Below are 26,166 nucleotides of genomic sequence, written 5' to 3'. Positions count from 1 at the left end.
CTGCTCTGACAAAAATGGAATCTATGATGGCTAATGGTAAAAATAAAAAAATGCAAGGAAAATGTATTTCCTTAACTTTGAAAAAACAAAAAACTGTGAACCCCCCGGGCAAAAACAAGCCAGTATCCATCATGGACCACTGAAATAGAGTCTCCAGCAGTGGTCCCCTCCATTCCAATGAGGAGTAGTTGATCTCGCTGTTACACAAAGATGCCACAAGATGTCGCCACTCTACGGCATTGCTTTCACGCTGGATTCAATGTCAATGGCTGTCAGGGATTCGGAAATGCCATTTTGCGAAATGGAAATTGCAAAAGAGCAATTCTATGTATTTCTTTTAATTAAAAAAAGTTAATAAAAACATGATTATGACCTGCTTTATATACGTGTTTATACTTCCGCGTTTTGGGCGTTTATTTCCGAATGGCGCTCGAAAGCAGTAAAGTCATTAAGTGGCAACTCCTGTCACCATCTCCCGATAAGCACGCGAACGTAGCACCGCCTATCTATCCCATGTGGCAGCAGTCAGCGACATCCTGGACGTCTCCCCATTAAACCAATCAGAATCCTCGCTCGCACACGGAAACGCCCCCTCATTAGGTTAGATTGAACTCTGGCTTCTCTGTCAAATTGTCCAGCTGGCTAACATTAGCATGCTAGTCAGATGACAGCTAGCTGTAAGGAAGGCATGCAGCTGAGCGCTTTCATCCAGAATTACACCGGGACATAGGGTAAACACGTTTGTAAAGAGCCCACGGTATATCTCTAGATAATTCGGTGAGTTACTAGTTGCTCGATCGCTAACCTTGTCTCATATTTGGACCTGAACTTGGAATAAACAAGCAGCTGAATGTCATTTGCTAACTAGCTCGCTAGCTCGCACATAGGTGAGTAATATGATAGCTAGCTAGCTGGAGTGCGACATTTCATCGGAAAGTCCTTCATAACACATTAAAGGTATAATCCCCAATGTTATTTAGCATTTTATGGAGGTTTTAGAACGAACCACCGACTTTGTAAACGGTGACAAGCTCGTGAGAACCGGGTAGCATAGGTCGTGGAATAGCTAGCATCAACGCAGCTAACCTAAATAATCCCCTAATCTAGATCCTTATCCGCTACTTTTCTCCCTTTATGTAGCTCGCTGGCGTGATCGTAATTTATATCAACAGTTCAAGCTCCATAGATGATGATTCATTGTTTTGTTTCCGTGTGTGTGTGTATCTTTGTATCTCAGCAGCGGATGGCCCTTGACATCAATAGAGGGACGCTCATCAGAAGCTCTGCATGAGTTATGAACCTAAACCCCTTCTGGAGTATGTCTACCAACATGAGCCGTAAGGTAGTTACCTCACACACACACCTCACACCTGGAGGGATTAGAGCCATCACACATCCTGTATCTAACTAGAAGAAGAAGAAGAAACTTTATTGGGTCAAACATGCAAACACGTCATCTGAAGTTGGTCTTGCATGCCCCTCATACATATCACACTACACACACACGTGCATTAGCAGCCAGGCACTGCCGAGGTGCCCTTGAGCAAGGCAGCGAACCCCCACCTGCTCCCAGGGCACCGTATCAACTCTCCAGCTGCCAGTCCATTGTCATGGCCCATATGGGGACTCAAACCGGCGACCCTTACAACATCCTGTATCAGTATCACCATCAGTACTCTGTTTGTAATATGTTTAATATTGCAGAAAGCTGGTGAGGTGTTTGTGTTCAATCATTTCTCCACCTCCGTCTGTTAAGAGTTTAAGCAACAGTTTGAAAAAGTCCCATTCCGGCAGCTGTTCCCACTTGTATCGGCTTTCTAAGGAATCCTGGTAAACTGGATTTGTTGGGTGCAGCCTCCTACTTATTTTTGGTACTTTGTCCAGTTTGTGTCACAAATCCGCAAAAGTCTTATCTCCTTAAACCTTAAATCTCCTCATGAAAAAAATAACTGGAGCATGTGAGATTTGCGTGTTTACCCAATATGTAAATTAAATGACCTCATTTTACTAGACTTGTACAATTTTGTGTGTGTGTGTCTTTAAATGACCACAATGATGTTTTCCCCTCCTTGGTGTCAAATTATTTGATCTAATTATGTGTGTGAGTGGACAGTAGGCTGACTTAGAGGTAAAGCTGTTGCCATGCATGTGCGACCTCAGGGATGGGAGGGGCGAGGGGGGCTTTCACACACACACACACACTTATCTACCTAGAGCATGGGTGTGACTTTGTTTTCTTTTAGCTATTTGCAGACGCGTCCATTGACACTCTGCTCTCACTTCTCAGCTCCAGGAGCGTGCAGGCGATCTGTACCACAAACGCAGCATTCTGTACATAGCTGCTTTAGTCACCAGCAACAATCTTTTGTAACTGACGTGCGTCCTTATTAGTGTGCTTCCCTTTAAAGGAGGAGACTAGATGGTGCCCGAGACATCAATCTCAGGCACATGGTGGCAGGGTGTAACTCGCTGACAAACAGTTTCTTTGACAGTGACTCTGGTCGTCTTGACATTCCTTCCTCTGTCTCCCTCAATTGAAAATAGCAAAGGCCCGAAGCAGAGGAGCAGAGCGGGCAGGCCGAGCCGAGAGGCAGCCCGGCCCGGATGTCCTTTGGGAAGAAACAGCTTCCGCCAATTCCTAAGAATGCAGCCCCCGTTACCAAGCCCCCCGCACTGGGCACCCCGGCCCAGTCAGCTAACGGCACACACGCCTCCTACGGCCCCTTCTATCTGGAGTACTCTCTGCTGGCTGAATTGTAAGTACCGGTCTAGTATCTCACAATTCCGTAGTGATACCTTGACTAATCGAAGTTCAGTCAGAATTTTCTGTGTTTGTTGCTTTTCATGTTTTTTTTTTTTGTTTGTTTGTTTGTTTTTTTTTAAATCTCAAATCCTTTTTCAACTGTTGGTCATACCCAGATCAAGTCTCTCTTTAATTGGAGTGGAGCATAAATGAATTCTGTTAAGCCTTTTTTTCCGCGCTGATCAAACTCTGTGCCTTGTGATCTCTCCCTGACCTGCAGCACACTGGTGATTAAGCAGAAACTCCCAGGAATTTATGTGCAGCCATCCTACAAGTCGGCTCTAAGTAAGGGCGCCTCCTTCATCATGACTCATGACACTCGTATTCCTAATGTATAGTTACAGCTGAATTTTGCGCATGAATAGGTAACAATTCATTCCAAAATGGGTGAAATGGATGTAGAGTTAAGAGAAAAATGTCAGATTTGGACAGACTTTCCCCTTTTAAAGTTGAATAATTTTCACTACATTTCACCATAGTAATATTGTCATAAATGTTGAAAATAGGATGGTCAAACAAAGATCCTGATTTCAATGTAATCTGCCATCAATAGTATCTCTCGCACATTCATCCTAATACATGTCAACATATTGCATCTTCGCAATGTCACAGGCAAATTTAAATATTACTTTTTAGCGCTTACACATGATCTGTACTGACGGTTGTCTCTGTGTTCAGTGTGGTTTGGGGTCATATTCATCCGGCACGGCTTGTACCAGGACGGAGTCTTCAAATTCACTGTGTATATTCCAGACAACTATCCAGACGGAGATTGTCCTGTGAGTAGCGTGCTTACTTACTACACTCGGCCATGTGTTTGTTGACTGTTTCTGCCTGACTGACTGTTCTCTCTCTCTGCGTGTGTGTTGTTCATTTCAGAAATTAGTTTTTGACATCCCGGTCTTCCATCCCCTCGTGGACCCCGTGTCTGGAGAGCTCGACGTCAGAAGAGCCTTCACCAAATGGAGGTTTGCATCTCATTTCAACTCATTAATTCCTCAAACTGGTTTTCGGAGTAATAAAGCAGCTGTATGTTTTATGCAATAGACTACCACTAAATGACAGACAAGACATTTTCCTGCATTCATCATGGCATACGCTTCATATTTCTGTGCTGGTAGTTTGCTCGCTCCGACTCTGCCCAGCGCTCCGACTGCCGTTATGATGGTTAGTTTGAAATGTCCTCAGCCAGTAAGCAAACAAATGAACCAGGGACTCTTTTTTGAAGCCAGTGGACGAAACCAGAATTAAACTCATCACTGGCATCAAATGCATTTCAATTCTACATATTGAGCTTTTTCTCCCCTTGTGTTCTGTTCTCATAGACGGAATCACAACCACATCTGGCAAGTCCTGATGTACGCACGTACCATTTTCTACAAGATCAGCACCACAGATCCACTCAACCCAGAAGCTGCTGTGCTGTGAGTATCCGAGCCACTTTTCTACATTACATTACATTACATTACATTACGATCATTTGGCAGACGCTTTTATCCAAAGCGACTTACATTACATTACCACCCTTCGCAGAGGGGGGCGCAATTGAGGGTTCGGTGCCTTGCTCAGGGGCACCTCGGCAGGGGCTCGAACCGGCAACCCTCCGTTTCCCAAGCGGAAGCTCTACCCACTGAGCCACTGCCTTCCTTTCTAATAGTTTAATCGCAAAATAAGAGTGCAGTATGAGTAAAATGGCCATGGCCTTCTTGACACGCTTCTAATTCCGTACACTTGTGACATGTTTCCCCCTCAGATATGAAAAAGACGTGCAGCTATTCAAAAGCAAAGTGGTGGATAGTGTGAAGCTATGCAACAGTCATCTTTTCGACCAGCCCAAGATAGATGATCCTTACGCAATAAGGTTGGTGAACTGTAACCATTCTTGGCGTCCTACCATCACATGAAAGCACACCCTGTAATTATGCTGTCTGGCCGTGTGTGACGTAACCCTCAAGGAGAAACAAAGTGCTTCTCCTCTTCAGACCTCTTCGTGCTCTGACACTCCTATCTATGCGTTGCAGTTTTTCTCCATGGAACCCCACTGTGCATGCAGACGCAAAGGACAAAATGTTCGCATACAAAGTAAGTACAAGCAAGATCTTGGAGGTACTGTGTGTGTGGTTGTAAATGAGCATCAGAGCGGTCGGGCCTACAACAGGCCTTTTCTCTAACCTAAGATCCCCTAAAGGTTAAGACTAATTTGCTATTCCTCCCAGAGACGGCCAGAGGACCCCAATAAGGTGTCAGGACTGTCTTGGGTGAAGGCCGGAACGACGCAGCCCTTCAGTAAAGATGACAGCCCTCCCGACAGCTGAAATTGCCGTGTCACAGTATCCACCACTAGAGGGAGGCATACGCACAGACCGCCACGCCACGGACTTGGCCTCAGCTGTTCATGTGAACTGGATCTGTGGATCCTCCAGCAGAGAGAACTTCATTGTAACTCTCCTTGTTATCGCTCAGCTTTATAAAGCTTTATAGGCATCTCCTCAAACAGCTCTAGAGTAAGGAAGGCAAAGTTTGTGTCACATATATACATATATATCAAGTTGACAATGACAACTGGATGTTTCAGCAACCTCATTTAGGATGCAATGCAATCAAAGAGCTTTCTCATTTAGATAGATAGATAGATCCATTCACATGTTGTGGACTTTGTGATGAGAGTCCCTTCCAAAAATCGACTGAGAATTGTAAGCAAAATGCATTCATACAGTGTGTAGTAGCCTACAAAATGTTTGTGAAATTGGCTCAGGACTGTTTGAGACTGTATGGACCCTTCTCACCACCAATCCTTAGCTAGGTTTTACACAATACCCAAGTAGTATGCCATTACACAATTTTATATTTGGTTTGTTCCTTATTGGACAGCAATTTGGTTTTCATTTAATTGGTTTTACCTTGTAAACTATTGTCTTACATAGTTCATAATATATATATATATATATATATATAAACCAGAGCAGGCAGTTGTGGTTTTAATTGAGATGCTAAATTAAGTCATCTCTTGTCTCTTCTGATTTTAAATAATTTTGACTTTTTTATGTATCCTTAATTGCTATTAAAGTTTTGATGTGTAAATATAGGATGCTGTGCAAAGGTTTGACTTTGAGACATATCTGCATCCGTGTTTGTATTTTCTAATTTTCTTTCTTTGCAAATGTTAAATAAGCTCCCATAAAGATTTTTTCTTAAGTCAAAGACATTTCTGCAGAATACCTTCATACGTCTTGATAAAGATGAGACATGCATTTTCAGTTTTAGGTCTTTACTAATTTCACAGCAGCAATAAAGGGACACAGTACAATTCAGTGTTACTACCAAACCATTTTTTAATAGGATTCATTCTGTTTGTGAATTTACATGGAAAACCCTATAATAAGGAAATGACTTTCACAGTTTTGTGAGCTGAAACCTGTCCAGTCTATCTATAGCTGCTGTGTAAGGAAGTAACATCTTGGTGCACTTCACACACTACCATTTGGGCTATTGGAATTTACAAATGTGTTGGACTAGTTTGTGAATGATGACTGCACAGATTAAATTAGATGTATCCATTTCTCTGTGATCAAAAAACAAGCCTAGTCATATTTATCGTATTGGGATCATTATAAATGGCTTAGAATTATAATGTAATGTGTGGTATTTTAAAGCAAACATCGTGTAGAGTGGTAGAGAGCAGTCATTTCAGTCAAAGCTTCCATTTCAAGTTTTGGTTTAAGAGTTCTTAAGTCAGAAACCGAACCGTTGACAAACTCCTGGGCTGCTGTTCTGATGACATTGACTCAATGTTTATTCAAATTCATAGTTCAAATATTGCTTTTAGATTTCTCAGGGATCCATAGCAAAACTAGGAATAGTTTCATTGAACTTTAATCCAAAAACATTTAATAATGTACAGCATAATGTAGTGTGTTTCAAAATGGGGGTTCGTGGTCTTGGCATTGCTATAGGAAATTATATTCTTCACAAATTACTTATTGAGATCAACCAAGGTTAAAACAAGCTCACCTTTCCATCTCATAAAATCTACAAAAGGAAATAACATTGATATTTTGCAAAGTTTGTTAAGTTTCTGTTTGATTCTAACTTGCTTTTGGTCAGACTTTGAAGTGCTCAGGGGCGTGTGGATTAATTGTTAGCCACTAGGTAGCGGTATGTGTTCACGGCTGTGTCACGCGGCCTGTCATCTTTGCTGTGCATGTGCAAAAGTAAAACCTCTTCTGATTGGCTGTGGGCTGTACGCGGCCATCTTATGCACTCTGCCAACACGCGGATTTTTCACATAAATTCGTGTTTTAATTATCCTCTCTTATTGGCTGGTTGGTGACAACACTGCGCCTTCAATACTTTAACCGGGCCACATGGTTTATAATTTGCCATGGAAATGTAAAAATGTGGTAAATTGTATGTGGTCCAATCAGGGAAGAAGTTAGTAATATGCAAATGAGGCGTTATCGCCGTCACGTCAGCAGCAGCGGTAGAGCCGCTGTGCTGTGGTCGCCAGCAGGAGTTGAACACAACACTGCCACAACTTCGCCGATAATAAGTATAAGAGCCGAAGCTTCAGGGTACACTTTGACATTCGCTTCAGGTAAGCAAATATATGTTTTTGTGTATTTCAGAAGCGCCATGGAACATTTCAGTCAAGGAAGGAGCTGTCAAATATCTGACAGTCAGTCACTCGGCTCAGCTGTCCGATGACACACCGCCTTCCTCAGTGTGGATCTTCCCGGTAGCGACCTAGACCCCCCCCGTCACGCAGAACTTCGTCACAATTAGTTTTCTCGTAGTTTCCCTTTTGTACAAGTGCGTACGTCTCCCCACTTTAGCGCAGTTTGTTGGGTGAATTCAAACACGCGTAGCTCTAAAAGTAGCCGACCGTGCGTGTTGGGTTATGGTGGTCCTGAACTGACAGCGACCACGCTTAGTTAGGAGCCGCTTCCACTTACTTGAATATGGACGACGTTAGCATCCATTAGCTACGGTGTTTACTTCACGTATTTCACATTTTAAAAGTCAGTGGAGGTTAAGGGACGTTGTTAAGTCATAACGGACGTTGTCACTGTCGCCCTCTCTCCATCCATCTCCACCCTCCTCTTCCTCAGCGAAGACGCGTCACGACACCGTTTTGAATCCCGTCGCATCCAGAGTGGGGGTTTAGGTAGGAACACGTGTGACTCGGCTCGGCTCGGCTCGGCTCAGCGTCTCATGTGGATTCTGATGAGCCCAAATGTTTTCATTTTCTGTTCACATTCGCAAACACTTTCGCCGCTTTGTCGGCTTGTTTAGCAACGCGCTCTCAACAGCTGAAGCCATTAGTGTGGGCTGGTGAAGATGAAGAGGATGCTGATGACTTCCGTGACGAGACCAGTGTCCATCTAGCAAGACTCCTGCTTGAACCTTTCAGAATTAATCGCGGTATTACGCGGTTGTACATTACGTATTACATGGAGTTAGATGGACATACAAATCACTTTCCATGCACACCAAGACTACAATTCACGATATGAAAGGCTTTTACACATCAAATTCAGTTCATTGTTCACTACCTGTAATGTGAAAGCAATTGTATATAGGTTTTAAAGGGAGGTTTGCAAAGTCCGTATGTCATCACCGATGTTAGGCTACAAGTTTGAAAACGTTTTGGGGACCGACAACAAGTAAGCCTCTATACTCAAACTAACCCTATAACTCAACCTGATGTCTGAAATTCTTAGTCCCCTTTAATATAAAGCTAATATTGCTTGAGATTTTTCAATGTTATTATATCTATGATCTCTATCAACCTCCATGCGGTTTGACTGAGGTGTGCAGGATCCAGTGGCCCTCTGAATAACACATGTGCCTGGATCCAACTTCAACCTCAACATTTAACACAGTTCCATACTTAATATCTGTATACAATACACTGTATGAAAACACCATATTGAGAAAACATTTGGAAGTGGACAGATGTGTGTGTGGGGGCTGTCTGTGCCTCTGGGTCAGATGGTGTTGGGGTGTTAATAGGTCAACCAGGCTTGGCTAACAGGCTATGCTGCATTGATCCAGGGCATGAGGGAGAGGTGGTAGACAGACACGTGTCTGTAGCAACATTTCACTTCACCATTCATGTGGTAAATGATGCTTTCAAAGCAGTTCACCTCCAGTTTTTGGCTCTCAAGCCTCAATTTCTCAGCTTAAGTAGACATTTCACTTCAGCTTTTGGGAGTGAGTTCGCTTGCTTCTCCAGCTTATTTGTCATTGTCAAAAGATACAAGCCACAAATGTGTAAGGAACGATTAAGCCATTTTTGGCCTTAATGCAATGTGGCACTGCCATCCTGAGTGATAGTGCAGAGGAATATTATTACATTGAATACAGGGACTACACAGAAAATGCATACATACACAACTTCAGACTAAACTTTTGATGATTTTTAAAATGTGAACACTATGGAGTTCAATGTGTTCGTACATGAGGTGAATGCAGCACACTTGATTGTGGCTGAATCAAGTTGTAATTAACTTAGATCTAGTTTACATTCACATTTATTTTCCACTGTTATTTTTCGAACAGTTAAATCATTTGTATCGTATAGGGTAGTGAGTGCTATTTTCCTTGTTAATCATGCGAAACAAGTCGTCAGTATGTCGTCTGTGTATGTGTGCAATGTCACATTTCAGTCAGTCACATGGGATTGTAAACAAAACAATGAAGAGTTTGAGGTTTAAAAAACGACCAAAAACTAAACAGGAATGGCTTCATTCCAAGCTGAAGGGGTTATTGTAAGGCCTGTTGATTATGCCTGAGGAGCTTTCGGTTTCCTGAAGTGACTTTCTAGTGTAAACATAGGAGGATTCATCCTATGTTTGGTTGTATGAGTGTCAATCTTTATAGTAGGAGGTGATGCTCTTAACAGTCAACCACACTTCTGGTTTTACTTCTTTGAAAGTAGTGTGCATTAGTGTGTAAACACTTTGCATTTTCAGAGGTGAAGCCCATACTCCTCTGTGTACTTTGACAGAAGTGACACAGGTGAGTTTAGTGACACCTGAACTGATCTTGGGTTTGAGAAAATGCTATAAGCGTCCAGTAATTATTATTTTACAGAATCAATAATCTGATAAACTACACAAACATAGTCCCGCAGATTAAAACTAAATAATGACTTATGTATAACCACACAAGTTTGAAGTGTGAATAATGGAAATGCTGAAAGTATGTAGTATGTAGTATGTAGAATGTAGTTTCTATAGGAATGGGTCAGGTAAACACCCGGGGCACATTTACCTTTGCTTTCAACCTTGTTGTTGAAATGTTGCCGTCAAGAATCTTAATTTCAAGGTCACGGGTTGGGTTGCCTCCGAAGGTTTGGCTTCAGTGACTTTCAAAATCCCTTGCATGTTATTGAAATACTTTAAGTTATGGCTTAGGGAGTATGTTGTGATCTCGGGACATTAGGCGTCATGATGAATTGGCCACATGGAAGTTGTACTTTTCACCATGTTCACCATTGCAGTATTATCCATGTACTGTGTGTTGGTTTCCCCTAGAATTTATTTTCTTGCTTAGTGGTCAAGCCTGGACAGTCCTCCAAAGTTCAATCAAGGATTGATCTTTCCAACCTTATAGAGCCTTTAAATGCATCATGTTGTGCCCTTCAGACTCAGGTGTTTGTTAGTCAAAACACACTGTTTGTATTTGTGTGTGGGTGTTCTTGATTAGCTGCTAAAAGCTAAACCCAAATCTCCCACTTGCCCCTCTATTGAACACACGAGAGACACTGGCAGAGATCCTGACAAGGAAATCAAGCTTTAAATCACAGAGACTGTCTATGTGTGGGGAGCCATGGTTGGTTAGCATGTATTCCCACTGCATTCGCACGGTATGTGGGCGGCTGTGCTGTCATATTTCCATAATGAAAGACCATCTTCTTGTTGGCCTGGTGGCTGCTGGGCCTGTCCAGTGGTAGGAGAAACAGTGCTGTGTGTGTAACTGAGGCTGGTATACTTTGGGACAGCAAAAAGGAACAATTATCAATTTGACACTGTACCAGTTTGCAATGCTTTTAATTTGCTATCATTATTCATATGTAATCTGAAAGAAACACCTATCTGTGCAAGTTCCACACAACTGGAGAAATTAGTTTTTGCATACTTATGGTGCTAAGTCAGCATATAATGATTGATTGGCGTGGGTTACTTTCTGTCATCTTCGGCTGGTCTGTGGTTTCAGATCCCCCACCCCCACTCATCCACCCACCCCCCCCCCCCCCCCCCCCCCCACACACACACACACACTTAAAGGACCTAATCTCCCTCTGTCCCTAGCTGTTGAAATTCTATCAGCTGTCTGCACCTCCCACACATTCAGCAGTAGCAGGGGAGGCAGCTTCATCAGCTAGTGGTTGGGTTTGGGTTTATTGGGTGTGTGTTGTGTATTTATGTGTGTGCGTGTGTGTGTGTGTTAGGAGGAGTGTAACAGGAAGAGACACCTGCTGGTGGCTGGCAGTTGGTTTGGACCAACTGCTTTGCTACACACATAAAAGGCAGTGCTAATAGAGAGCTGATTGCTTCAAAATGCACCAGACCTTGTTTTTTTTAAGCTTTGATTGACACTCAATGGGCACTTCATGTATTCATACTTATCTTCTCTATAAGAAAGATATCACTGATAAGGGAATGGATGTTGGAAAAAAGGTTTGGTGAGTTAAATGATGTCATATGTTATTTTGTTTTCATTATTGTGAATAATTGTGTATGTGCAGGCTGAGGAACAAGTTCTATATTTGGTTTGTTTTCAGACTGTGGTTGTATTGTTATTGACCTTCTGCATTTCTTATGATAATTTGGAATTGTAATGTTTTTCTCTCTCTCGTGTTTCTGGACAGGACCATCATAAAATGGACATACTGTGGGTCTGTGGGCTGTGAGGCTCATTAGCACAATCTTGGATCCACTTGTGTTCCAAAGGTTCCTTTGGCGCTCCAGGTTCTGCCATGGATTTCTTTGACGAACCCAACCTCTTTCTTGGAGGGTTGGACGGGCTCGATGAGGATGCCTTCCCATCAGGACCATCACTTGTGGATGAGCTTAACCTCAGTGCTGATTTTGAGCCCCTTCACGTGGAACCTCTAGGTGCGGTGAAGCACCAAGACGTGATGTCCCCGGTTTCTACATCGACTCAACAATCGATGCCCTATAGTCAGCAGATGGGCCACTACATTGCAATTAAAGCACAGAGTCCTTTGGGCCAGGGCTTTGCTGGTCCAGGTGGTGGTGATGGTGGTATGATTGCAGAGCAACATGGCCAGTACCACAGAGCTCCAGTGAGCCAAATGCCGCATTCTAATGGGATGTTTTGCAATAGTAGCGGTGCAATGTGGGGCAACCAAGACCGGAATGGAAATATGTACCATACGGTATCTCAGCAGCAACAACAGCAGCAACAGCTCTGTCATCAACAGCAGCAACTTCATAACCACCAACTTCATGTCAGACAACAGCAAACACAGGAGCAACAACACCACCCCTGTCATCAACAACAACAGCAGCAGCAGCACAGAATGCAGCAACAGCTGTTAAACCAGCGCCAGCACCAACAAATTCTTCCCCTGCAGCAACAGCAGCATCACAATTTCTCCTTTCACCAGGGAAGTCGATCTCAGACCCAGCAGCAATTTCGCCACAGTCAGCACCAGCTAACTGTAGGAGAACAGAGGTTTCATGCGAGGGATCTGGCAACAAAGTCTTATTTAGAAAGCCATAATGCCTCTGTAGGTGGCACTTGCTTACCACAACAGCAGCAGCAGCAGAATAGCTACCAGTTAACCAGGGGAGGTCCAGATTTCTCTAGATCAGGACCAGAAGGCTCCAACCTGTCCTTCCCTTTGCAGTCGTCGTCAATGGCTCACTCCTTACCTGCATGCACGGTCAATCCGGCCACAGCTTTCCAACCACCACAATACCCTGCCTACCCTGGAGAGCCAGAAATACTCAGTCTCAGCGAACAGTCTTTGTCATCAGCCACAGTCTCTAGGTCAGCCGCTTCCACTGCACCCATCACCTCTGCAGTGCCTGAGCTCTCAGGGACAGTATGTCATTATGCATCCACACCAGTGGTAGGCCAGCAGCATGCCAGGACCCCAGTTAGTCAGACAGAAGACTGTCCATTCCGGGATTTGCGTTGTTCTGGAGAAAGCCAGGGTAACTGCAATTCTTCTGAGATGTTTGGAGAAGCAATGAGTTGCTACCCGGGCATGGTCAGCCAGTTGCCCCCTGAGCGGCCGCAGAGCTGCGGGGTAATCAATACTAATGGATACCAAGCACTGGAAGAAAGCCTGTTGCCTCCAGAGGCTCAGGCTGGAGACTTGGATGATCTGGAGGCTCCTGACCTTCTGCCTGACCTACTGCCCCAGCTGGAGGCTGCTCTCAGCCAACATGATGAATCCAACCATTCATGGGGCAATGCCAGCCAGGAGACGGAAAACAAGCAAAGAATATCTCCACCTGTTGAATCCAACGAAGAAAAGGTAATACACTGTTTTTTTAACTCATTTATTTTTTTATTTGATCTTTTGTCCATTGAGATTGTTGAAATGATATGACATCCACTCTAACCTAACCAACCAACCTAACCTTTATACAAAAAGCACTTTGTTGTCCACTGTGTGTGCTAAATGTCCTCTGGACCTGTGGTACTAAACCTGCTGTGTCACATTCATTAGAGAGGAGCATACCAATATTTCTTTCCATTCTACATCATACAAACACTGTCCTCTTCACTCTCACAGTAACTAATAGAGATCCCTGCTGTTTTGACCTCGGTAGTGTTTGTGTTCTTTCCAGTATACACTATCATGGCACAGATTCCACTCACCCATGTAATATTTAACTAACTATTGCAGATGGAACGGTCTGTCTAGTAGGAAACCTGCAATCAGTGGTGAGCGGGGGAAGGTGGAGAGCAACTACTACGTGTGAGCTGCCTTCTGAAATGATAATGGTCGGTCCAGCCAGGCCAGTCTATCTGCCCAGTGCGCTGACAGCAGGTCGGGTCTGATTAGGCTAAGAGTGGCAGGAGTGTCTTCAGGACTTAGCTGTAAGCATACTTAGGGCTATATCAAGATGTGGGTCAGGGCAAGCCAGAGGCACTTGCACACGGCCTAGCTGGAGTGTGGGGGAGGTTGCACGCTGTTGTGGTAGCTGCAATGCTTTCTCAGTTTCTCTGTGCCTGTGTGAGTGCATGTGCACGTGTGGAGGAGCAGGAGGAGGAAAAGGGTGGGGGGGGGGGGGGGGGGGGTGGTGAGAGAGAGAGTGGTTAGCGCTTGCGAGAGGGGGAGGGGGGTTAGGAGATGGAGAGAGCAGTAGCTCATGGAAAAATGAGAGCTTAGAAAAGAAAGGGAGTGAAAGAGACATAGGGAGAGCAAAAGAGAGAGAAGAGGGGGAGGTTGTGCGAATGCATTAGCCGGTTGTAACAGGCTGGAGGCGGTTCCTGGACGTCAGTAGGCTAGTATCTTAGCAGCATCCAGAGACCTTCCTGGCCCAAGGGTGACACATGATCAGTTACAGAAGCAGGAGACATTTCATCATGGCCTGTGCTCTTAAAAAAGAAAATGTTGGCTTCAAAACAACCACGTGTTCAGTTTTTGATAACATTTGTGTGAAATTTCAACAGTGTCATTACATAAACAATCTGTTGAGCCGGTTATTGACAGCAACACACACTCACACACACCTAAGTAAAATAGAAGCGTGCCCATAGTGAAAATGCATCTATTGTTTTATAGAAGCCTTTCTATGGCCCTCTATTGATAAAACAGAGTACATGTCATTGTCACTGACAGATGGGGGATATTGTCTTTACTGACCCGACAGGCTGTGTGTGTTACCTAGTGTAGTAAAAGCATTGATAATTCTATGAAATATTGTGCCCCAGTATGCTCTCATTGTTGTTTGTTGATGACTCAGGGGTTGCTACAGCACACATAGTACAACCTGTCTCCTCACTTCTGCCTCAGCTACCTCCTGACAGCAAACAAACCAAACCTGTGGTTTTAACCGCAGCTCATCTACCCAGACCATTTGCAAAGGTCCTTGATTGAAACGGGACTGTGCACTCCAGCTGTATGAACCAGCCTCTCCCTCTCTGTGTCAACATCCAGCCCCATGTTGATGCTTACAGGCTGACTGTGCTATTCGTGTGCATCGATGTGTGGAGCGCTTGCTGATCATGTGTTTGCTGAACAGGCAAGGCATCGGGGGATAGCTGCCCACTCTCCACTCCCCTGCAGTCAATGTGGCTAATTAGGATTTCCAACGTGGTAATGGCCACACCCAGCTGTCACAAGCGCTTGATGCTCAAATTTCAATTGTGTTCTCTGGTCGTTGTTTGACTTGTCGCAATGATCTAAATTCCAACAAACTGATGTGCATGGAACTCTAGCCTTTGTCCAGTCTCGTGATTCAATTTAACAACATTTATGTACTGAGAGGGGCTTTCTCTGAGAGGGTAGCTCAAGCTTAAAGGCATAGAGAAGTGAGACCTTTCTAAACTGGACAATGTTCTCTGTTTGTGCTCATGTGGGGCTATTCGTCCACTGTGACATACAGCTTTACTTATTTTAGTAAAGTGTCCCGTTCTTGTACCTACTGTAAGTACATTTGGTCGATTCAGTTTCCTTATTTTCTCTATAAATTATGAAATAGTAAATGTTGGAATTCATTTCAAATGAATTCCTGGATGGCTTCTTATTGTAGTTAGGTTGTAGCTTTGACACTGTCCATACAGCACTACCTTCGGAGTAGGTACTGGCCTTTAAATGAGAGGAGGCCCAAACCGTGGAACAGAAACATGAGCTCTCACTGGCCAGCTGATGAGAGAGCCTCTTCTTTGCCGACCTCTCAACAATGAAAATGATGGCGCGCTCTTGAAAGCTCCTCTTTCTGCTCTGCGGCTGTCCAGGCTGACTTTCTTTTTTTGCAGCACATTGGCTGCTTGTCAATGGGTCTTGAAATGAAATTGAGTAACTAACTATTAAAGCTCCTATTTTTTGTCAGCAGTGTCTTGTATATGGTTCAGGAAGAAACTTTTTTTTTATTTCATGACTGAGCAACCAACCGTCTGACAGTTTTTCTGAAGCTGACAAACTGTTGCTCCGCACAGTCTGAATTATTATTTTAGAGCTTGATTATTGCCTGATAGAAACTTGCTGTTTAAGGATGTGCTAATCATTTTGTTCCCCAAACCCCTAATACATTCTTTCATATTGACTGAATTTTTTTTTTTTTTTTTTCTCTTTATTTTTCTTAAATAATGGAGCTGCATAGTTGTTTTTGTCACAGTCTTCCATTTTTATTTTCTCAATCATGATCCCAATGTATCTTAATTTGGATTTGGTAGACCTATATTTGGGTAGAAATTAACTAAGCCCCAAAGGCAAGAGGAAACTGGTTTCAGAGTTTTGTGGGGCAACGGCAACACACCTCTTCCTGACTTATTCAAAGGGAAAGACGATTACTGGCCTGGATTCAGTGCTGACCAATAGTGCGTAAAAATGCCATCAATTCAACTCAGTGTTAATGTGAGACTGGGAAGTACATGTTGTATATGTATAACTTCTTCCAAATCTTTTTTGAAAAGTAGCTAGTTAGTTAGATGTACTGTGGCATGAGGAACTTTTTTCAGTGCTTTTGGATTTTTATGCTATCCTCAATGTGTCTGTCATCTTAAAATTAACACACATGGCACATTGCTACACGCACTACTACTTAAAATTGACCTCAGAGCTCCTTGCCAGCTTCTCAAAGCTTTGATGTCAACTGATTTTAATTGGTGGTTTATGAAAATATGTCTCCCCCTGCAATTTCACCCTCGCTGCAATTTCATTCATGCTGGTTGATCAAAATGACTTTGTCCTACTTTTTACCATCAGCATTCTCCATGATTGGCCCTGCATTTCTGTCAGGCCAACACAGTTGCAGAAATGCGGTGCCAATCAGACCAATTTTCACTGTACATTTAGCTTTAAATATGCCACATACAATTCCAATGCTGAACAGAACAGGAGCGGTAATCAAAGCAGAGACTGATGGATTCTGATGGCCTGGCCTACCGTGGCCTCTACAGCCCCCTGGCAGTAACACTGAGCAGGTGCTTCCTTCCTGCCTGCCTGCATCACTGCGTAGATTCATTCAAAGCCCGGGTATTGCAAATCTTGGCTCTGTTATCCTCTGATCCGTGTAGGCAATAAGCATGTGACTCTGTTTGTCTGTCTGTGTGTGTGTGTGCGTGCGTGCGTGCGTGCGTGTGCTTGCAAGTAATGGTGTGTATGTGTGGGTCTGCATTTGTATGAGACATGGTTGCTTCGTTGGTTCCTGAGGTTTGTAACTCCATGCCAACTAGCTGATCAAGCCAAGCAGGCAATGCCCTGAAATATGACACCATGCTACAAGCCACCAGCCGTTGACTCATGCCACACACACACACACTCACACACTTTTGCACGCTCATACTGTGAAACCTGTCCTCTCTGTGGCCGCATGGTGATAGGCTGCCTCTCTCATGCACTCTGTCTGATCACCTCCCCTAACATCTATATGCCCCCCTGACTCTGTCAAGTGCGCACTCTCGCTCTCTTGCTCTCTCTCTCTCTCTTTGCATGCGACCTCATTGGCCTGTCTGCTGGAAGCCATCCAAATGAGGGTGGGGGTGGGAATAACTAAGGGTCAGAGGTAAACAGGAAGTCATGCGGCCTCTGCAGTGGGCGGAAGGGGAGGTCTCAGTGGAGGAGGAGCTGGGAGTGAAGGGGGGGAGGGAGCTGTACTTGGATCAAGTCTGTTGGGAGCATGTGGGAACCGTGCCAGCCCAAACTGCACAGTAGGTCTGAATTTAAAGTATCCTCTTCTTATTCAGCTTTTCTTTCCTTCATTTTGTATGTCCTCTCTGTTGCTGCCTTCTCTAGGGATTGAGTGGATTTGAATTTTTTGGTGTGTAGCGGTGTGTTTGCGGAGTTGTCAAGTGTGGGGTTTTTGTATGTACAACTGAAATGCTAGGCTTTCTAGCTGTGATGTTGGGTAACCTTCTTGAACTCTGGTTAACCTATGGTGAAGTTAGATAGGCCTAGTGGATAGGCATGTTTCCAAATATAGAAATAGATCATTTGAGTGCCACTTGTACTATATGCTGTCCTCAGTGTAGAGTGAAACACAAGGGGTAATGACTTTGCCCTTGTGTTTACAACTGACATACTGGTTGCCGTCTTACAAGAAATGGGAGACTTGGCAACCTTTGTCTCTGAATAAAACTTCTTTATATGAGACTCAATATGACACTAAAGCAAAGTGAGATTGCGATTTAATGAATTTGTCTGACTTTTCTTTTTTACAATTGATGTTTTTTGCAAATTCAGTATGACTTTGAAATAACTTACAACGGTCACTCTGATCTTGTTGGTTTACTAGTTACTGATTTGTAACCTCAGCACATAGGTTTGCATTAGTAGGAAGGTATTAGCAAGTTGCCATGGATGCCAATGTCAAGAAACTTTGTTTATGAAGTTTGGCATATGCTTCTATTTCGCAACATGTTAAAACTGAAAATATTTATCGGCTAAGACAATTAATCAGCATGTTTCCCTTCGTCCCTGTACAGACCACAATTCTGAGTATAGTGTACATGTAAACATAGTGAGTGTGTCTCTATTGACATAGGGCTATGCACTGTTCAAACTGGTACGTCACCGCTGTATCATAACGTCTTGTGTAGTGCAAGTCAAGCCACTGCCATCCTAGTTGTACATTAACACAAGTACTGCTTGTAGTGATAGTATTCTCCCCACTATTAACATAATTCATTGGACTGCTTTGAAGGACACACTTTTAAGTACCCTATTTAGTTAGAAATGTGCCTATTCTTTATTTTCTAGTTTTATTCTATATTGTTCACTGTTTTGTTGTCTAGCCTTTTGAATTGTGGAGTTGGTGATATGTGTAGCTTTCTACCTGGCCTGGTGGAATGAAATGTGGCCAGTATCCTTTGACCTGCTTACCACACAACCCCATCACTACTAAAACCAGTGTCCTTCATGTTATCTTAAAATCATTGTCCTTAACACCAGCAATTTCATGAAGAGGAGATACTGTATACAAGTAGTTGGTCAGACAAAGGTAAATTATCTGGCCAACACACAAGATACAGCGAGTTAAACATTAACCCATTTTGGGCCCGATTCCCTCCTTCCAGTCTCCTGTTGCTCCAAGTTCCAGTTTTTGATGGTTCTGTGTGTCACTGTGCAGGTCTTGTCTGTTGTTATTTTTAGAGTTGTTCCTTGTCATAAATGAGTACATGCATGTATGCACCTGCAACCTGGAGAGCAACAGTTCACACAAAAGAGTCATTAGCTATTTAACAAAATGGATGAATTGAGGAAATGCAGGCACATCTACTGAGATCCAGTCCACCTTGCAGGCAGAAACCAGAGTATAAATTCCTGTCGTCACATGTCATTATTTTAGTAGTGTAGAGAGATTGCATCATACCAGTATTTAAAGTAAAAGGGTACCCTTATTTCAGTAGTTACTTTAAATCGTGTGATCTGTATGTAACCCTCCACATCCTACCAAAATCAAATCAATGTTTTCTGATGCTGGTAGTTCAAAGTTGCATTTTCCTTAAAATATTTATCAGGCGATACTGCAAATGTCACCTCTCTGTTGCTTGTAGAAAGTCTGCCTGCCTGCTCTCCTCTATTCCAATCAAGATATTTTCCTGACACCTATCGTGCACTGTGCAGGAGGTGGAAATCAGAGCTGAAAGCCCTTACTTAACATCCTGAAGGCTGCAGCTTCAACCTGCACCAGTCCCTTCCTCCCTCTCTCCCTCCCTGTCTGTCTGCCTGTCTGTCCGTCTGTCTGAAAAGGTAATCCCTCTGTGAATCTCCCTCTACCTCATCCTCATCTATGGCTGCGTTCTGAAGCTCATACATTGTTTCCATGTGTCCCTTCCTTGCGTCTTGCGTCTTCTCCTTGCATCCTAGTCCTGACCACTAAAGACACAGGGAAAAAATGCAAGTACAGTGGACTTGAACAACGGTGTCATCTGAAGTTATGTCACTTTTTGACGACGGGACTATTGCTGGATCAGCTGTCTGTTTAGATCAGCTCTGTAATTTAATTTCTATTTCCCACATCACAATTAAAGTGTGAACTCTTCTCCTGTGAATATCAAAATAACTGGTAATATTGACGTGTTCACACATGAGCCATCTGCCTGTAAATTCTATAGATCAGTCCAGCCATCCTTTACCTTATAATTGAATTCACGTTAACACAGTTAAACTATAATATATCTGGAGCTGATGATCAACTTTCACACAGTTAAATTATAGTTCAACTGAGTAAAAGTTTATCATCAGCTCCAGATATTCATCCGTTAACTCTTCCACCCTGGGATACATTTTGTGGATTGTGGTCATAGAATAACAGTTAAATTATTATTTAATGATTCAGATTTACACTTAACATGCATTCAGTCATTTAACTTGATCAATAAGTGAAAGTAAAATGTTGATAATGGGAGTAGATTTATATCCGTTTGTTGCTGTTGTGTCTCTGATCCCACGTCTGAGCTGTGTTGTTATGCTGGTGTCAGCTGAGCCAACTTCATCAGATCAGCTGTAGCAGATACTGTATGTGCAATGATAAACAGATTGTCAGGGGAGGGTCGTGTCAGTTTTATGACAGACGTCTATGTAGGATATTCTGGTGTTCCAGCTCTTTCGATGTTCTTTGTGCAAGGCCCCCCATCTACTTGTACCTCCCCCTGGTGGTAATTGGTCAAAATATCACATGGTTGAGCATATCACTGGTTGGTGGGGAGGCAGCAGACAAAATGAATGAACCAAAACAAAAGCAGAGCTCTGGCCCCTTAGACGTGACATAACAGCCATGTGATATAAGGAGTAATTACTGGCAGAGGGAGTTATACAAAGTAGAAGACAAAACATCTTAAATAATGAATAGTTCTTAAGGAAAAATGTCTTTGTTGTCATCTCCATTTCTCAACTATTGGACTAAGTGGCTAATTGTGAAGTGCCCTTCTGTGGATTGATTGCCTCTTACTTTTACTACGGTTCATGATTATCATCTTATCATGTTGAAGTTTGCTGAGCGCCTGACCTACCACTTGAGAATGGGCAGATACCCAAGTTACAATTTGTCTATCTTCTCTGCTCAATCGAGCCAGGCTTAGGCTTCTCTTGCAGTATCCTGCTTTGTTCAATGTGTGTATAAAGCTTCCAACTTTAGTTCAGCTAAATAATCCCTGTGGATTGTGGTTTTGTCTTGAAAATCAATATCCACAGCATTTGGAATAGCATCAATAATATGACAGTGGTAAAATCTAGAAAACTATATAACAACCTGATATAGTATACAAGCAGGACATGTCATGAGTTATTATGGCATTTAACCCTCATGGTGTGTGAGTTACTAGTAAGTATAGAAAGGCTGTAGTCGTAAGGCACCATCTGCGATTGCTGGTGCTTTTGATTGTGTCCAGTGCAAGTCACCATCTAGCGTGCAAGGACTTAACCTGGTGTGTGTTTGCGTTTTGTATACCAGTCTGCTGATGCAAATTGGAGAAAGTCTCGACACTCTTAAAGCATACCTTTTTGGTTAAGGCTAAGGTTAAGGGCTCTGTGGGACTTTTTTCACACTGGACTAGAGGAGACAGTACAATCAGGGTCAGTTCAGTAGTAATGCTCCGCGTTATTCTAACAAATTCTTCTCCAGGGCCTTGTGCTTGGCCCCGGCACTGTACTTCTTGTCCCTGAGTAAAGGATCATTAATGCCTGCTGCTGTGTTTAATTGGTTGCGGATGCATGGCTGTGCATCATGTCTCCTTTCATTTATCAACCCTGCTGCTGGCTCACATTCTAGTCTTGCCTCTAACTGGTCTGTAGCCTAAGGCTCAGTTTGTGTGGTTTCATCTTTTTTCACCTAGATTTGACAGTGCACTCTATACTGTATATCAGAAGATACAGTTTGTATGGGATCTGGTTTTGGTTACCGTGGGAGGTTTCTGTGGTTTCACGTGGCTTTGTTTACAAAAATGGGTGGTATCATCAAATGGCCCAAACACACATTTACAATGAAGTATGAGAATGGAGGCAAAGGTTTGGTGATGAGATATGCTATGTTATGTTTTGTTCTTTGAAGAGGGCAGCATTTCATCATGATACACTCTAGCCTGTTCCTTGTTTAATCACTTCAGATGATCCAATTCAGATGGATGTGTTGTTGGGTTGTAATTTTTTGTTATATATTGATCTTTCCAGGACAATTGGGTCCCTATAGTGGAATTTAGTTTATGAAAGAATTACTTAATCACAATAAATGAATCATTGAGATCTGTAATCTTAAAATTGTTCATAAATAAAACAAATGGAAGCAGCTTTATAATTGTGAATTTTCTCAGTTTGATGTAATTGCAAACGAACATGGTTGTGTTTTGTGACTGCGTGTCATACAAAATAAACAAATTGAAGGTATCACTTCAGGCACCGGCAAAGTGTCTTAGATTTCTGCTCAGTAGTACAGTGGCCCAGTGCGTGATCCACACGTTGTGATGATCCATTGTGGTTTTCACATAAGAAAAATTTAAATTATTTCATTATGTCTCCTGGCTGTTTAATCCTTCAACCAGAGATGAAGTGTGCTTTTTCATAAACATGAATGGATGGTGTATAATGGATGTCTTCATCCCTGGTCATGCAGTGCAATCACCGATAATGTAGCCAGCAGCCCTGGGTAACATTAGACAACAGTTGGCAAGAGGTTTCATGTCTGTATACAAGAATAACAGCTAGCTGTTGATTCTGAAGCACCAGTGGGTGCTAGCCATCGTGTCATATTAAACATGTCATGTCGCTCTTTGCTCTCATTTTCCTAATGGTGAGCTTGTGGGTGCTCCCACGGTGTCGCAGGCAAGAAATGAGTGCAGTTGTGTACTAATACAGGCCCTTTGATGAGGAAGTAATGGAGTGTTCAGAGACAGACACCTGTGTCTCTACAGCCGCCCTACCTCCACACACACACACAGACACACACACACACACACACACAAACACACACACACACTCTGACTCACTTGCTTCCTTTCACCAGCTTTGCTATTCCCCTCCCCTCTTCTTCTTCTCCCCTCCCTCTCTGTCTATAGAGGAAACCACTCCCCTTCATACAGAGCTGCCACACTCTTTTGCATATTAACTGTTAAGTTGCCGTAGACTTGATGCATCAGGCAATGCCTATTCAAAGGCAAGTGTGTGTTGGGTTCTTTTTCCCCACTTGTGTTGCTCTTGATTTGACACACAACAACAGAAATTAATGCTTTATTTTATATTTCGGAGCAAAACTGTTTATATAAAGGAAAAGCCTTCAAACTCGTAAAATAACAAATAGGGTGTAACTTATTGCAGTGAATACAGTTGATAGAAATTGATGACATTACTTCTATCAATTGCTCGGATGGGCAGAATCTAATAGCTGTGTAGCTTGGAGAGGCCGCTGTGTCTCCGCTTCCAGAATGCATGTGGCTCGCTGATCCCCCTCCTCTTCTACAGTCCAAACTCCAAGGTCTGGGCTGCCAGGTGGATTTGATGTCTGCTCCTGCATAGCCGTGATACAGTATATGGAACATGTTAGTCATTTTTTGTCATTGCTGGAGGTATTGTTACTTAGGAACCATGAATATGTCATGCACCAGTCGGACGGTATGTTCATATATTAGCTAAGCACAACAAATGGATTGGTGTTGAATTCAAAACCCAGCTTTTTTGATTTGGCCTTCATTGCGGCTCATATTTTATGTCTAAAATGTCATATATTTTGCCATAATTACAGTAATATTGTCACAACACAGCCATATATAAAACGGTACATACTGAAAGTGATCAAATCACTGGTTTCGCCCAGGTCTGGATTCAGGAGTGTGCTGGAATGGTCTGGACACGCTTGGGCTGATGGCTATAATGTTGATTTTGTTGCCATGCATTTCAGTAAGGGTGTAATTTACTGTTCTGTTGAAACGTTGTACCTCTGTCTCTTTATCTGTCTCTGTCCTTTATGTTTCAAAATATAGCCATTTGTCAAGGGGGAACTACTTTTGTCCATGGAAAATGTTTGTGGTGCTTTTGAAAATGACAAAATGACCCCACAGTAAGACGGGACTTTCTTAATGACCCAGAGTAGTCTTGGTTTCACTTAGTGCCGCATGAAGTGAAGCAGGCTAGAAGCAGATGGCTAGAAAAGTGATCAGGCTCAGCTGACTTTCTCCTATAACTAAAGTTTGAAAAACTGATTAGGTGATTGAGTGGACCTCGGGCTTTAAAGTTGACCCAGCAGTGTCCTGTGCCTGGCTTCAGTCCAGCGTGTGTCTCCATATAATTCCCAATACCATGTGCCAGCCATCTCACATGGCCGTGGATCATGGTGTCATTAGTCCTGCTTGCTTGCTGCTTGTTCTCCCATGATGACCTCTGGTACTCAGGAAGAGCTTTTTTTGTGGGTGACTCAACAGGGTCATAAGGTAGTAACCTAATGCTTTTCACAATGTTCATTTCAGATTATCTGTAGCTGTTGCTTCATTTGTGTCAGCAATATATTTCATCTTTTCCTATTTCCTTTTGGGAAATTGCTAATCCACTTTTTGGATAATTCTGCTCTCCAAATAAATCAAACTGGCATGGGCAGTAACCTACATAGGAACAACAAGCCGTCTCGCTGACAGTCTGTACTGTGGAGAATTCCAGTACTTTGGGGGTTAAGTTGTGAAAGTTAATGTAATAACTGCTAGCACCATCTGCTGGCCTACTTCCGTATATAGAGCTAAAGAGAGAGAGAGAGAGAGAGCGAGCAAGAGAGAGAGAGAGCGAGGAGCCTGGGTTTTAACGACATCTCTAATATTCATGCTGATGCATTTTGCTGCTTTGTGCTTTCATTTTCCGCCGCTCTGCCTGCCAGAGTCTCGCGTTCACCATACACGCCCCAGCCAGGGAGAGGGGAGGGCAGCAAGGGAGAACGAGGAAAAAGGAAAGCAAGTGGGGAAAAGGAGGAAAAAAACAACAACTGGTCAAACAAGCTAGCAAGCTATCACAAAAGGCTTTTTGTGCGTAAACAGGAGTGACCTACCTTAGCCTGGCTTGTGAAGAAGACGAAAGGAGGCATAAAAGGAGAAAGAGCAAGAAGGAAGGAAAAATAAAGGAAGGCAGAAGGCTCAGAAAGGAAGAGAGCGCACGCGAAACACAGGCGGAAAGAGGAATCAATGAGAGGCGAGGTGAGAGGAGGCAGGGAAAGGCAACTCTAACACACATGCACAGAGGGAGAGAGAGGGAGACCTGGGTGAAGCCGGACGGCGGAGAGCAGGACGCAGCAGCAGAATGAGAGCTTCCTGGACTGCCACGCACCTCCTCTACCGCCCACAGCGCTACTCCCTCATCACCCTGTGAAGACACAAACGAGGGTGAGAGAGAGGAAAAGAGAGGGAGAGCGAGTGTGGAAAGTGCTCCCATGTGCTCCTCTTGAGCCCTGTCCACTGGGGGAGGAGGAGACGGACGGCTCCAACACTCTCACGCTGCCCAAGGAGAGGAGCTGACCGGCGAGGAGGAGGAGGGGAGGAAAGCGAGGAGGGAGGGGAGGGGGGGGGACACACAGTTCAAGGAAGAGTGAGAGAACGACTGTCAAAACAGAGAGAGAGCGTGTGACTGTGTGTGTGTGCGCGCGCGTGTGTGTGTGCCTGCTGGTGTGTGTGTGTAAGACGGTGCAAGCAAGCAACGGAGGGCGGAAAAAAACCCGGCGAAAGGGCAAGGCTTTTGTTAGCCGGCTGGAGAGGGGGAGGAAAGAGGAAGAAAAAAAACCCAACCATGTCTACAGTGAAGAGGCCAAGAGGAAGGGTAAGTGAGCCGCTCGCAGAGCTGGGAGGGAGGAGGAACGAGGGTGAGGAGGGAGGAGGGGCCCGGCAGGAACTGAACAACCTCCTCTGCTACTGGCTCATGCTGCACTGCCGCCATCTTGAACTCATTGCTGCTTTCCCCCCCCCCCCTCCATACTCATTTGCTTGGCTGTGCTAGACCTGATCAAGGCATACTAGATTCACAGTCGTCCCCCACCCCTCCGCCCCCCCACCGCCGATTCATTCCATACATTGCTCGACAAAACCTTGCCACTTGTTTTGAATTCCTGTCTCAAGCCGCGCTGTGCTTGGGCTATGTTTGTGTGTGTGTTTGTGTGTTTGTGTGTGTGCTACGTGAGCGTGTCAGTGTGACTGTGAGTGCGTGTTTGTTTCTGCCATGAGTTGAACTAGTCATTGAACAAGTGGATTAG

At 43.7% G+C, this 26,166-nt stretch overlaps 2 protein-coding genes across 6 annotated transcripts in view; both read left to right on the top strand.

The window, feature by feature from the left end:
• Positions 1–609: 609 nt before the first annotated feature.
• aktip (akt interacting protein) lies at positions 610–6,363 on the top strand. Its single transcript, XM_076155997.1, has 10 exons — positions 610–777; positions 1,238–1,342; positions 2,545–2,756; positions 3,024–3,088; positions 3,482–3,582; positions 3,683–3,771; positions 4,129–4,227; positions 4,557–4,664; positions 4,825–4,885; positions 5,020–6,363. The coding sequence occupies exons 2-10, from the start codon at positions 1,295–1,297 to the stop codon at positions 5,116–5,118; spliced, it is 882 nt and encodes a 293-aa protein (XP_076012112.1). The 5' UTR covers positions 610–777; positions 1,238–1,294; the 3' UTR covers positions 5,119–6,363.
• A 763-nt stretch (positions 6,364–7,126) lies between these two features.
• Positions 7,127–26,166, top strand: part of chd9 (chromodomain helicase DNA binding protein 9) — a 62,588-nt gene continuing 43,548 nt past the window's right edge. Inside the window, exons 1-2 of one of the 5 annotated variants that reach the window (XM_076155874.1) lie at positions 7,127–7,397; positions 11,679–13,319. In XM_076155874.1, the coding sequence (XP_076011989.1) occupies positions 11,787–13,319 (1,533 nt within the window). In that variant the 5' untranslated portion in view covers positions 7,127–7,397; positions 11,679–11,786. Of the gene's footprint in view, positions 7,398–11,678; positions 13,320–17,587; positions 17,670–25,468; positions 25,737–26,166 lie in introns of those variants that run through there. The other 4 variants (XM_076155873.1, XM_076155877.1, XM_076155876.1 and 1 more) reach the window with 4 other exon arrangements.

Source organism: Genypterus blacodes, unplaced genomic scaffold, assembly GCF_046128005.1.
Source record: "Genypterus blacodes isolate CSIRO-AG114 ecotype Tasmania unplaced genomic scaffold, CSIRO-AGI_Gbla_v1 ptg000067l_1, whole genome shotgun sequence".
NCBI lineage: Eukaryota > Metazoa > Chordata > Actinopteri > Ophidiiformes > Ophidiidae > Genypterus > Genypterus blacodes.
Note: the sequence above shows the minus strand (reverse complement) of the source record. Positions and strands in the feature narration are given on the sequence as shown.